Raw genomic sequence first — 12743 nt, forward strand, 5'->3', positions numbered from 1 at the left:
CTGCAGACTTATCGGTTTAGACTGAACAACCCCTTTTAAGTTTCAATATTAAAGAGTGTATTTAGAGTTGTTGAGTTGCCCAGTTTTAGAGTACCTGTACGTTTTTTATTTTTCCCTCTACTTTTGATGACAATGATTGTGTTAAATGCATCAACAGAAATTCTATAATGTAGATTCTGAGGAAATGACGCAATTGTGTATTTAGGAACTACTTCACATCAAAATGATCACAATGGGGTTATAGGTAAAATGGGGAATGCATTGACCTTTACGAATACTGTATTTGTCTTACACTATTTCACATAGAAGATAGCAGAATAGATTCACCTAGCAAGAGTGGTGTTTTTGTTTTTTAAATATATTTCAACGCTGGAGACCCTAATCTTATACTTACCAGCTGTCGTCTTCAGCTGTTCCTGGCACCGCTCTTGTGACTGCAACGTCTGACTGACCGGAAGTCAGGGGTAACAGTCGCCAGCTATCAATGCAAGTCTATGAGAGGCTCATTCTGTCTCTCATAGACATGCATTGATTTGTGACTTCTGGATTGCCCAGCAAACACTGGAGTGATCCGACAGGTCACAATTTGCCGAAGATGACCGGAGCTGCACCAATAAAAAATGAAGACTTCTGCTGGTAAGTATAAAACTAGTTATGGGTAACTATTACTAGCACCATTCCAGCGCTGAAATAAAAAAACCAAAACGCTGGAGTGGTGCTTTAAACCTGGGAAATTAATTTGCCAGTAAATCAAAATCTTCAAAATGCAAACCATTCAAAAAGTTCAGTGTTTTCTAGTGAGGATTATGCACTGTACTTCATAACCTTGTAAAATGAAGTAACTCGTAGCATTGCATTACAAATGTTTCTACTCTGTAAACTTTGACTGTTTTGTTTTTTTTGCATTGGTTATTTATTTATTTATTTTTTAACACTTTATTTTTTGTTCTTTATTTAAGAGTGTTCTGTGGGATCTTCTTGTGAGACATGGATAGATGTAAACACGTGGGGCGTCTACGGTTGGCGCAAGACCACTCCATACTAAATCCTCAGAAATGGCGCTGTGTAGACTGTAATACAAAGGAATCCGTGTGGGCATGTCTTAAATGTTCACATGTGGCTTGTGGTCGTTATATTGAAGAGCATGCCTTGCAACACTTTCAGGAAAGCAGCCACCCCTTGGTTATGGAGGTGCATGAACTATATGTCTTCTGCTACTTGTGCCAGGACTATGTGTTGAATGATAACCCAGAGGGAGATTTAAAGCTACTGAGAAGTGCACTTTCTGCTGTACGGAGTCAAAAGCAGGAAGCTTCAAGTCGAAGAAGCTTGAGATCACAAACTACAGCAAGTGAAGGGTCTGGATGCCATAGGTCATTACAAGGGCAGCCATTGATGCTTACAGCATTGCGTCATAGACGCCAAACTTTGTTGACAAAGGCACTAAGGCTGTGGTTTGAAAAATCTTCTAGGGGACAGCTGAAATTAGAAGAAAGAAAGCAGCAGGCAGAACTTGAGCAGAAAAAAGAAGAGGCCAGGTTAAGGAGACAGGAAGTAAAACGGCGTCTTTTAGAAGAACTTGCAAACACTCCCCCTAGGAAAAGTGCCCGTCTGCTGTCACATACGCACAGAGATAGCCTTATTCCTCGAAAATTCAGGGACATGACAACCAGCAGTTCTGCTTCAAGGAAAGAAGCCCAAAGACGATTTAACCAGCTGTATTCTATCAAGCCTACTGTGACCCCTGGAGTGACTGGGCTTCGCAACCTTGGAAACACCTGCTATATGAACTCTATACTGCAAGTGCTGAGCCACCTGCAGAAGTTCAGGGAATGCTTCCTCACCCTGGACCCCAGTGAGAAAGAAGAACTGTTGGCAAATAAAGGCACCAATGGCAAGCACCGTACGGGTAACATTGCTTCAGGGTACCCATCTGGGGGCCATGGGCTAAATGGTGGGGGGTCATCAATCAAAAAAAGCCTGGAGCTAATTCAAGCCAAGGAACCCAGCACCAAACAACTGTCCCTCTGCCATGAACTGCACACTCTCTTCCGTGTAATGTGGTCAGGGAAGTGGGCGCTGGTTTCGCCCTTTGCCATGTTGCATTCTGTGTGGAGTCTCATACCAGCTTTCAGGGGATATGACCAACAAGATGCCCAGGAGTTCCTATGTGAGCTGCTGGACAAAGTGCAACAGGAACTGGAGTCTGAAGGTAGCAAGCACAGGATACTTATCCCCATCTCCCAGAGGAAGCTCACCAAACAGGTGCTGAAGGTAGTAAACACCATATTCCACGGACAACTGCTCAGTCAGGTGAGGACTCGTTCTACGGCAAATTTGCCAAATCTTTCAACTGTTTTATCCAGCCGTCCACATCTGTGCTTTAGCTGGTGTATATGCATGGTTTTTTTTTTTTTTTTGTTTTGTTTTTTTTATTTCATTAGAGAATAACGACTGAATTTCAAAGGTTTAACAGACTGTCACATGATGATGGATGGACATTACTAACTTTACAAGGGTTTCACATTCTCAAGATAGTTGTGTCCCCAGGTGCAGTTTATCATAAAAAATACGCTATATGCTTTACTCACCTTCCCAGTGTCTGTTGTTGTCTTCAACGCTGATGTCACATCAACAGCGCTGCAGCCAATCCGTGAGGTTAGTGGCTTGTGCTGTCTACTCGGGCAGAGACATGGAGTTCAGTTTTTGCCTGCAGTCCTATCGACGTGACTCTACAGACACTGGGTTGCAGCGGAGGAGGGTGAGTAAAGAACAGCTTATTTGTGGTGTATCTTTGTTGTTTTAAAAAATACAAACTGAAAACCCTTTGATGGGGTCTGTCAAATTTTAATCATTGTCGTTTTAATGGAAATAAGACATTTATGCATGCTGCACTATTATTTCCTGCAGCTAAGCCTCCAGAGCAGATCTGAACAAGACCAAATGCCTTCACTGCCATGAGTTTTTTAGACATTTTCACATCTTATATACTGTAAATGAGACCTGAAATATGTTTAAAAAAACAGAGCAAAACATTGAAAATCGTGTTTGTGGCTAAAATCCTGCCCCAAGCTGAGTTCTAGATATAAAAAGCCACTGAAAAAAACAGTTTATGTAGTTGAACACTTAAAATCAAAAGGCATAAAGCAAAGCCCAAATGGATAGCATATATTGTGCCCAAAGTAAACTTAATACATTTACAAAAAATGAAGCATAAATATAAGTACTGCTGTAGGTAATATAATGTCACGCCCCTGATGAAGAAAAGGTGAAACATTCGTTGGGGCGGCTCCTTATACCTCTCATAAGGAGATGCAAAAAGCAATTATTTAAAAAAAAAAAAAAAAGTTTGTAGTGTGCAAAAATAGCAAAACATAAAGCCTAAATAAATCTGAATGAAAGATTGGAGCTGTGTTATAACTTATACTGCACAGTGAACGGTGTTAACGAAAAAAAAATAATTCTTGAACTGCTGTTAATTTCTAAATGGTTCTTTCTGAATTGTGTATTAAACCCCGATGTAAGTTAACCCAGCCTGATGCTGATGCAAAGAAGATATATGTTAAGGCTATGTGCCCACGTTGCATTTATGAAGCAGAAAATTTCTGCTGCATAAATGCAAGTCCTCTCCCGGAAAAACGCATGCGGAATTCCGCACGCGTTTATCGCGCATTTTTCTTGCGTTTATCACGCGTTTTCCACATGCGGAATTGCCTTGCGTTTTTTTATGCATTGGACAAAGGCAATTCCGCTTGCGGAAACGCAAAATTAAATGACATGCTGCGGATTTTTGAACGCGGCATAAACGCTGCAGAAAAATCCGCAGCATGTGCATAGAACTTGCGGAATCCCATTGGGGACCATGGGGTGCGGATATACATGCGTTTTTCAAGCGTTTACGCTGCGGAAATTCCGCAGCATATACGCTTGAAAAATGCTACGTGGGCACACAGCCTAAATCTCATTTATTAACCATTGTGTGTGGTAGAACTAATTTAAGGATATAAAAATTCAAGGTATGAAAATTGCACACTTTTTTTTCTAAATTTTCCTTAAATTTATATTTTCATAAATCAATAGAAATCCTTGCAACCAAAAGTTACAAGCATAAAGTAAAATGTGTCACAAAAAAAAAATCTTCGATTAACTGGGATATGTTAAAGCATTGCAGAGTTATTACCACGCAAAGTGACACAGGTCAGATTAGAAAAATTTGGCCTGGTCAGGAAGGAAAAAACTGACTATGGTGGGCAGCTATAGAAAGCTGTAAAGTAAATACAATGTTGCAAAATGCATTCTCATTTAGTTATATATTTTTTTTAACCAGTTCAAGGCCAGGCTATTTACCCCTGTTTCTGACCAGGCATACTTTTGGATTTTTCATTTATGCCGTTTAAAGAACGTTAATGTGTGTGTGTGTGTGTGTGTTTTGTTTTTGGGGTTTTTTTGTTTGTTTTTTTGTTCTTGTTTTTTTTTTTTATTTCCATTGCTAGGATATTTACATTTTGCATTATTTTTTCCATGTTCTTTTCACACTCTCTCGAGTATGCGAGTGACATTCTCTGATGACCATTTGAGGAAAGTAATAAAAGCTATTAAGAATGTCATCTTGCCACACACAACTTCATCAAATTAAAAATAAAAGTTAAAAAATGTATATTTCAGGCCATTTTGACTTGCTTCCAATATTTTCACCAGTTTTCCCTTCTGTGGGCTCAATTTCTAAATTTTTGCACTGTCTGAGCTAGTGAGTGGAGCTTAGCTATTATGTTTCCTGAATTGAGCACACAGAGATCTTGGCCCCTTCCTGACGTTGGACCTGCTCTTCATTCCTTAGTTGGCACACAGACCGAAGCAGCAGCTTGCAGTAAACTACAAAGCAGTACTGATCAATGTAGCTGTGAATCCAGAGGATGAAGTGGCTTAAGTGAAGAAAGGCATATTTCTCTGATAAGATATATTACAAAGCCTCTTGGATTTGCTTGTATTACTGATTTATGCGAACTCTTTAAAAGTCAAGTTCCCATTTAAATAATTTTAAAAAAACTGCACAAGTTTGATATCGCCATAATTCTACTGACCTTGAAATTTTTTGCCAGGCTTAAGTGCAACACGAAGGGAAGAGGGGAAGGGAGCCCAGACGCTAGGGTAAGGGGGAGTAGAGACCTCCTAGGCTTATCTGATATCACCCTGACTCTCCTATCGTCCCTATATTGGTTCCTGACTAATCGCCGCACAGGAACCTAAGCCCTGCATTTCCCTAGCGCTTGGCCCTGGATAGGGAAGGGGAGGGGGATGAGCACTAGTCAGTCCCCACTAGCAACTAAAGACAACAAGGGGGAGACACACTGCTAAAAGTAACTTGGTTTGAGCCGACTTTAGAGAGATTACACTAAACGTCCCCCTAGCACCAGAGAGGAAGTAAGCAGATTGCAGTAGCTCCAAGCTTTCACAAGGAAACATGTGAATATCACCGGCACCATCCTGCTGCAAACAAAGTATTGAAACAACCAGGCCTGGGTGTCAAATAACAGGAGGGAGGTAGACGCTGGGTCCTAGAGTGAGACAGATTCAAGAAGGTGTATGTAATGCCAAACGAAGAGATCTTCTGCAACTAACTGCAGGGAGAGAGTCTGTCACATCTGACACACCCATGACTCCATATGGCTGTGTCACCAGAAATCTGAGTAAAAAAAGACCGCATTTAGTCTTTTTGGGTATGAGTCCGCATGGTACAACTAGAATTTGCAATCTTAGCCCACTCTTCCTTGCAGTAGTGATCCAAATCTGTCAGTTTGTGAGGTCATCTGTGTATAGCCCTCTTCAGGTCACCCACAGATTTTCTATTGGATTCAGGTCTGGGCTGTGGCTGTGCAATCCCAAAACTTTGGTCTTCTGGCAAAGCCATTTTTTTATTAATTTAAAGGTATGCCTATGGTGGTTGTCATGTTGAAAGGGGGAAATTCCTTTTTTTAGCAGAGGCCTGAAGGTTTTGTTGCAAAATTGTCCTATATTTGGAACTGTTCATAATTCCCGCCACCTTGACTAGAACACTGGGTCCAGAAAGCCAAAAAACAGCCCCAAAGCATAATGCTGCCTTCACCATGCTTCACTGTGGGTATGGTGTTCTTTTGGTGAGGTGCAGTGTTGGCTTTGTGCTAAAAATGCCTCTTAGAACTTATGGTCTAATGAGACCAAGGTTGAACTTTTTGGCCTTCAACACCATTTTTCCACATGCTTTTGGCAGATTTGTAGGTTTTGGCAAAACATAACTAGGCTTGGATGTTTTTCTTTGTAAGAAAAGACTTCCATCAGGCTACCCTACCCCACAGCACAGACATATGAAGAATATGGGAGATTGTTGTCACATGCAGTACACAACCAGTACTTGCCAGAAATTCCTGCAGCTCCTTTTAATGTTGCTGTAGCCACTTGGCAGCTATCTGGACCAATTTTCTTCTTCTTGGCTATTCATAAATTTTTGAGGGCCGTCTAGTTCTAGGTAATGTCACTGTTTCAAATTTAAGCCACTTCCTGATAAGGGTATGTGCATATACTTGTTCTACTTGCGTTTTCGGTGCAAATTTTTCCCCTCTCCTTAGTATGAGTGAAATCTGCAGCAAAAATGCTGAAAGAATTGACATGCTGCAGATTTAAATCTGCACCAAATCTGCAAATCACAAATGAGCGACGTGTGCATGGGACTTCAGGATTCTCGTCCACTTTGATTCGCTGACAGCAGGAATCTCCGCAGCGCACAGTGCATGCGCTGGGGGGATTCATAAGTCTGCAGTCATACAGAGTGACTGCAGACTTATGACTTTTGACCGGACAACCCCTTTAATTGCTGGAAAAAGATAGTGTTTGCTGTGCCATGGTGTTCCCACGTGTATATTGGGTAGATGTGTACTACAAACGCTTTGCTTAAAGGGGTTGTCCACTACCCATACAACCCCTTCTCAATCTCTATGTTCCCCTAAAGTAAATAACAGCTATAATCACCTCCAGCAATGTTCCAGTAGCATTGGCACGGTCTCTCCCGAGGCCCTCCTGAAATTGTCACGCATCCCCTGCAGCCAATCGGTGACCGCTTCACTCTCCCCTCCTTCAGACAAATCTGACATCCAGCGGAAGTCAGAGCTACAGACTGTAAAGGGTCAATTAGAGGGTTATCGGAAAGCTAACGGACTACGTGAGAGACCGAGTGTTCCAGGCGTTTAGAGTTGAAGGGGGGTTAGAGAGCCCTGTAGTAGTTCTGGTCAAGGGATTTTTTATTTTTTTTCCTTTAGTAAAGGAGTTATGAAGGCATGTTTGGAAGGAAGAGGGAATGATATCGGGCAAAGTAAGGAGGCTAAATATTTTAGTTAGGTCGGCCGTGACAGCTGTGAAAGGGAATAGGGTCACTGGTAGAGGTAGCAGGGCAATAAGAAGCAAGAAGTCTGTTCACTTCTTCTTCCTTAACTGGTTCAAAGATGGAACGTGAACTTGTTGGAGTGCAAGAGAGAAAAGGATCCATACTATTAGGGGATTAGGAGACAATTTCCTGTCGGATATTGTGATATATATTTTTTTCTTTTTAAAATGGCCAGATTATCAGCTCTCTGCTTGGCAATGGGGGCCACCCTTTATATTCTTGGAAAGTGAGGGGATAAGTCATGAAGTAGGATTGTTTGTCAACATGAAAGACCAAGTTGCATAAACTTTGAATGGATGAAGTCTTCTCGCACAAGAGATTTTCTTCACAGATGTTCAGCACGTGTTTTCAGTGTGTGCATGGTTGGCCGTCTTCTGTGCCATGTTGTTCTAGCTGGACATGCCTTTGGGGCAAGGAGAAGGGGGGGGGGGCCCACTTCCATCTTTAAGTTAGGTGGAATTGTGCATTATAATGATCTTTTGGCCTCTGTGCAAAAACGGCATATGGGCCCTCTGTAGTCCATCTTCTGTCTGTGTCCACTCCTGGTGTAGGGAATGCAACTTCATCAGGGGTCCTTTTTCAGTGTGTTATTATGTATCAAAGCCAAATCCGGACAGGAGGGAAAAGATTGGGGCCAATGATGACTGTAAAATCTTCATATATTGCTTGGTATTCATAGCACGTACATTTACAGTTGTGCGCAAAAGTTTACATACCCCGGCAGAATTTTTCCTTTCTTGGCCTTGTTTCAGAGAATATGAATGACAACAAAAAACTTTCTCCACTCATGCTTATTGGTTGGGTGAAGCCATTTATTGTCAAACTACTGTTTTCTCTTTTTAAATCTTAATAACAACCAAAAACATCCAAATGACCCTGATCAAAAGTTCACATACCCGAGTTCTTAATACCATATATTGCCCCTTCTAATATCAATGACAGCTTGAAGTCTTTTGTGGTAGTTGTGAATGAGGTTCTTTAATTTCTCAGATGGTAAAGCTGCCCATTCTTCTTGGCAAAAAACCTCCAGTTCCTATAAATTCCTGGGTTGTCTAGAATGAACTGCGAGCTTGAGATCTCCCCAGAGTGGCTCAATGATATTGAGGTCAGGAGACTGAGATGGCCACTCCAGAATCTTCACTTTGTTAGCCAATGACAGGTCGACTTGGCCTTGTGTTTTTGATTGTTGTCATGATGGAACGTCCAAGTACGTCCTAGGAGCAGCTTCCGGGCTGATGAGTGTAAATTTGCCTCCAGTATTTGCTGATAACGTGCTGCATTCATCTTTCCTTCAACTTTTACCAAGTTTCCTGTGCGTTTGTAGCTCACACATCCCCAAAACATCAGCGATCCACCTCTGTACTTTACTGTAGGAATGGTGTTCCTTTCATCATAGGCCTTGTTGACCTCTCTCCAAATGTAACGTTTATGGTTGTGGCCAAAAAGTTACATTTTGGTCTCATCACTCCAAATTACTGTGTTCCAGAAGTTTTGAGGCTTGTCTCTGTGCTGTTAGGCATTGTAGGCGAGATACTTTGTGGCCTTTGCGCAGTAATGGCTTTCTTCTGGCGACTCGACCATGCAGCCCATTTTTCTTAAAGTGCCTCCTTATTGTGCATCTTGAGACAGCCACACCGCTAGTTTTCAGAGAGTCCTGAATTTCAGCTGATGTTATTTGTGGGTTTTTCTTTGCATCCCGAACAATTTTCCTGGCAGTTGTGGCTGAAACTTTTGTTGCTCTACCTGACCGTGGTTTAGTTTTTACAGAGCCCCTGATTTTCCATTTGTTAATCACAGTTTGAACGCTGCTGACTGGCATTATCAGTTCCTTGGATATTTTTTTGTATCCCTTTCATGTGTTATACAGTTCAACTACCTTTTTCCGTAGATCCGTTGACAATTCTTTTGCTTTCCCCATGACGCACAATACAGAAACAAAAGTGGCTGGATGAAAGATGCAAGAGTCCGTCTGGATCCCAGAAACTCACTCACTTTTATGCACACACACTGATTACAAGCAAACAGGTCACAGGTGAGGATGTTACCTTTAGTAGCCATTCAAACCCATTTGTGTCAAATTCTTTGCGTGTTATGAGGCCAAAATCACCAGGGTATGTGAACTCTTGATCAGGGTCATTGGATGTTTTTGGTTATCATTAAGATTTAAAAAGAAAAAACACAGTAGTTTGACAATAAATGGCTTCACCCAACCAGTAACCATGAGTGGAGAAAGTTTTTTTGTTATCATTCATATTCTCTGAAACAAGGCTAAGAAAGAAAAAATTCTGCAGGGGTATGTAAACTTTTGAGCACAGCTGTATATTTGTGTGGTATGTAGTTTTGTGCTGCAGAGAATGGCTGAGGGAAGTTTGTTCAGTGTATGGTTTTACGAAGTCCGAAGAAGACCATGTCCAGTGACTTCATGTGTAGGAGGGTTAGTAAGCTATGAAAGGTATAGCAAGGAAGTTGGAGATACAAGATGATTGGCAGATTTTATTATCAATGGGGGGGGTGTTTTAAAGTCCCTCATAATAAGTGGGAATGTCACATTGCAGAAAAGGCAGAAGCCAGGTTGCAAAGTGGTTGCGGTTTTTGTTTGTTTTTTTGAGGACTGTGTGGGTTTGGCCTGGAGGGTGGCACACATCAGACATTCACAGGGAGATGGGGAGGAAAAGTTTGTTGGTGTGGACTTCGAAAGACGGAATAATAAGTGAGGGTACTGGGTTGATTACCTGGAAAGCACATTTTGATGAAAGAAGCAGACCAACATATAATGGAAACCTCAAATAGATTCTGTACTAACAACGTCCTGGCTTTTTCTGGAAGCACAAAAAAATGTCGTTGATATGATTTTGTCCTAACTTCTTTTTTTTTTTTTTATGTAGTCTACATATCCTATAACATCTTGTGAACAGAAACTTCATAGTTCATACTACTTTTTATTTTGCAGGTTACGTGTTTGACTTGTAGTTATAAGTCTGACACAGTGGAACCTTTCTGGGACTTGTCTCTGGAATTCCCAGAGCGTTATCATTGTTTGGAAAAGGGGATTCCTCCAGTCACCACTACTGAGTGCACTCTTACAGAAATGCTGGCCAAGTTCACAGAGACTGAAGCACTGGAAGGAAGAATATATGCCTGTGACCAGTGTAACAGTGAGTGGCCTACAATGCTTCCCCTAATTCTTACTGAATCAGTGATAGTCTTCTTTGTATAAACTTAATTCTTATCAACATTTTCTATAGTTGGCATGTACAGCAAAAAATAATGCACTACTGTGTTAGCCAGTCAATGTAAGTGATATCACAAAAATGAGTGTGCCCTAAAAGCTAATATAAAACTGTCAAAGGCCATTTTAAGCAAATTTAGAAATGATTGACTGAGAAGAGCAAAGACTTACCAATGCTTTCACATTTGCTGGAGTTTCAGTTTTCAATTCTGACATGTCTTGTTACCAGATCCGTGATTGAAATCCAAGCCTTACAATCAGATTTTCTGCTACAGATTTAGAGCACAGCTGAACAAAGCTTATCCACAACAGTCATTTTGTTGGGTTAATTCCTGGCATTTCCAAGTGAAATAAGTTGTGTGCTAGTTTAGTTTTGCTGCAGTTTGTTAGATTTTAAGTCCAGCTTGGAACCTGTGCCAAAATTCGGCGTGTGTGAAGAACCTTAAAGGGGTATTCCCGTCTCCAAGATCCTATCCCAATATGTAGTAGGTGTAGTAGTAGTAATAATAATATTAGCAAATACCTCCAATTAGAAATGTAGTATAGTTTTTCTGATTTGCTATGTCTCTTTCCCCGTGTGCAGGGTATTGCAGGACCTTAGGTATCCATGGTTACGACCACTAGCTACCAGCTAACTAACTCACTATATCAGTGGCCGTAACCATGGATACTTGAGGTCCTCCAATGCTCTGCACATGAGGAAAGAGTCCTAGCGAATCAGAAAAAAATATAATACATTTCTAATTGGAGGTATCTGCTAATATTATTACTATTACACCTACTACATTTTGGGATAGGATATTGGAGATGGGAATAACCCTTTAAAGGGTTATTCCCCTGCCGGTGTATCCGCTTAGTTTTGTCAGCGGAAGACTCTTCAGGACAAACTGGTTTATTTTGTCATGAAGTATCTGTTTCTGGCATCTATTCAGTTTTATATATTTATATAGTGGAAGGTACCTTAAGAATGGTCAGGTCGTTCTTTTAACCTCGTCTTGGCTTTCAAAGCTTAAAAACGCTGAACATATGCACAGCAAGTCGTTTTAATATTGCAGTGCATATGTTCAGACTTTTCTAGCACTTTTTAAGCAGTTTTACACAGAATCCACATAAAAAGACCCTGTGTGCATATACCATTAGGCTGCGTGCCCACTATGTGTTTTTCAAGCGTTTTTGCCGCGGAATTTCCGCAGCAAAAACGCTTGGTAATACGTGCCCCATGGTCCCCAATGATAATCCTCATGTGCTGTGCACATGCTGCAGAAATTTCCGCTATGAATTATCATTGCGGAAAAATACGCAGCATGTCCATTAATTTTGCGGACACGCAGTGTAATTGTCTCCATTGACTTGCATTGAATCGCTTAATATCCGCATGACTACATGAGCACATGAGGATATTAAGCAATTCAATGTGCGGATGTTACCCGGGTCTGGAGAAGAGGAGTCTCTCCTCCAGACCCGGGTACCATAGCACCTTTTAAAGAAGTTAAAATAAAAAATAAACATATACTCTTCCGATGTCCCCCGGTCTTTTCTCCGCTGCGTCCTGGCTCCCCGACGGCTCGCAATGGTCTAAAAGGACCTTCCATGACGTCATTTAGTCATGTGACAGGTCACGCAACGGCTGACGTCTGCGGTCGCGTGACCTGTCACATGACTAAATGACGTCATGGAAGGTCCTTTCAGACCACCACGAGCCGTACAAGAGACCGGACGCAGCGAAGAAAAGACCGGGGGCCATCAGAAGGCAAGTATAATATTTTATTTATTTTTTTTACATTTTTAATCTTTTTCAACTATTAACTTGGTCACACTATATAAATCCATGCTAGTTGCATGGATTTATATAGTGTGACCAAGTTGTCAAGCACTTTCCAAGTGATGCTAAAATCTCTTGGAAAAGCGCTTGATAACCCGCATGCAGAAATGCATGTGAAGAACGCTTATAAACGCTTCTACCTGGCAGGAAAAACGCATGTAAATCCGCATGCGTTTTTCCTGCCAGGGAGATGTGGAAAGAATCTGCAGCATTTCTGCATCGTGGGCACTTAGCCTTAGAAATGTTACACTAACATTCTAGAAGTGATACACCACTGC

At 41.3% G+C, this 12743-nt stretch overlaps 1 protein-coding gene across 8 annotated transcripts in view; it reads left to right on the plus strand.

Moving 5' to 3' along the window:
- USP49 (ubiquitin specific peptidase 49) overlaps window positions 1-12743 on the plus strand; it is a 63509-nt gene that overhangs the window by 26250 nt on the left and 24516 nt on the right. For all 8 annotated transcript variants that reach the window (XM_073666738.1, XM_073666729.1, XM_073666736.1 and 5 more), the window contains 2 exons: window positions 960-2313; window positions 10365-10569. In XM_073666738.1, coding sequence (XP_073522839.1) covers window positions 988-2313; window positions 10365-10569 — 1531 coding nt within the window. In that variant the 5' untranslated portion in view covers window positions 960-987. The remainder of the gene's footprint in view (window positions 1-959; window positions 2314-10364; window positions 10570-12743) is intronic.

This window comes from Phyllobates terribilis, unplaced genomic scaffold, assembly GCF_046119375.1.
Source record: "Phyllobates terribilis strain yellow unplaced genomic scaffold, ASM4611937v1 Scaffold_2__4_contigs__length_985480577, whole genome shotgun sequence".
In the NCBI taxonomy this organism is placed as follows: domain Eukaryota; kingdom Metazoa; phylum Chordata; class Amphibia; order Anura; family Dendrobatidae; genus Phyllobates; species Phyllobates terribilis.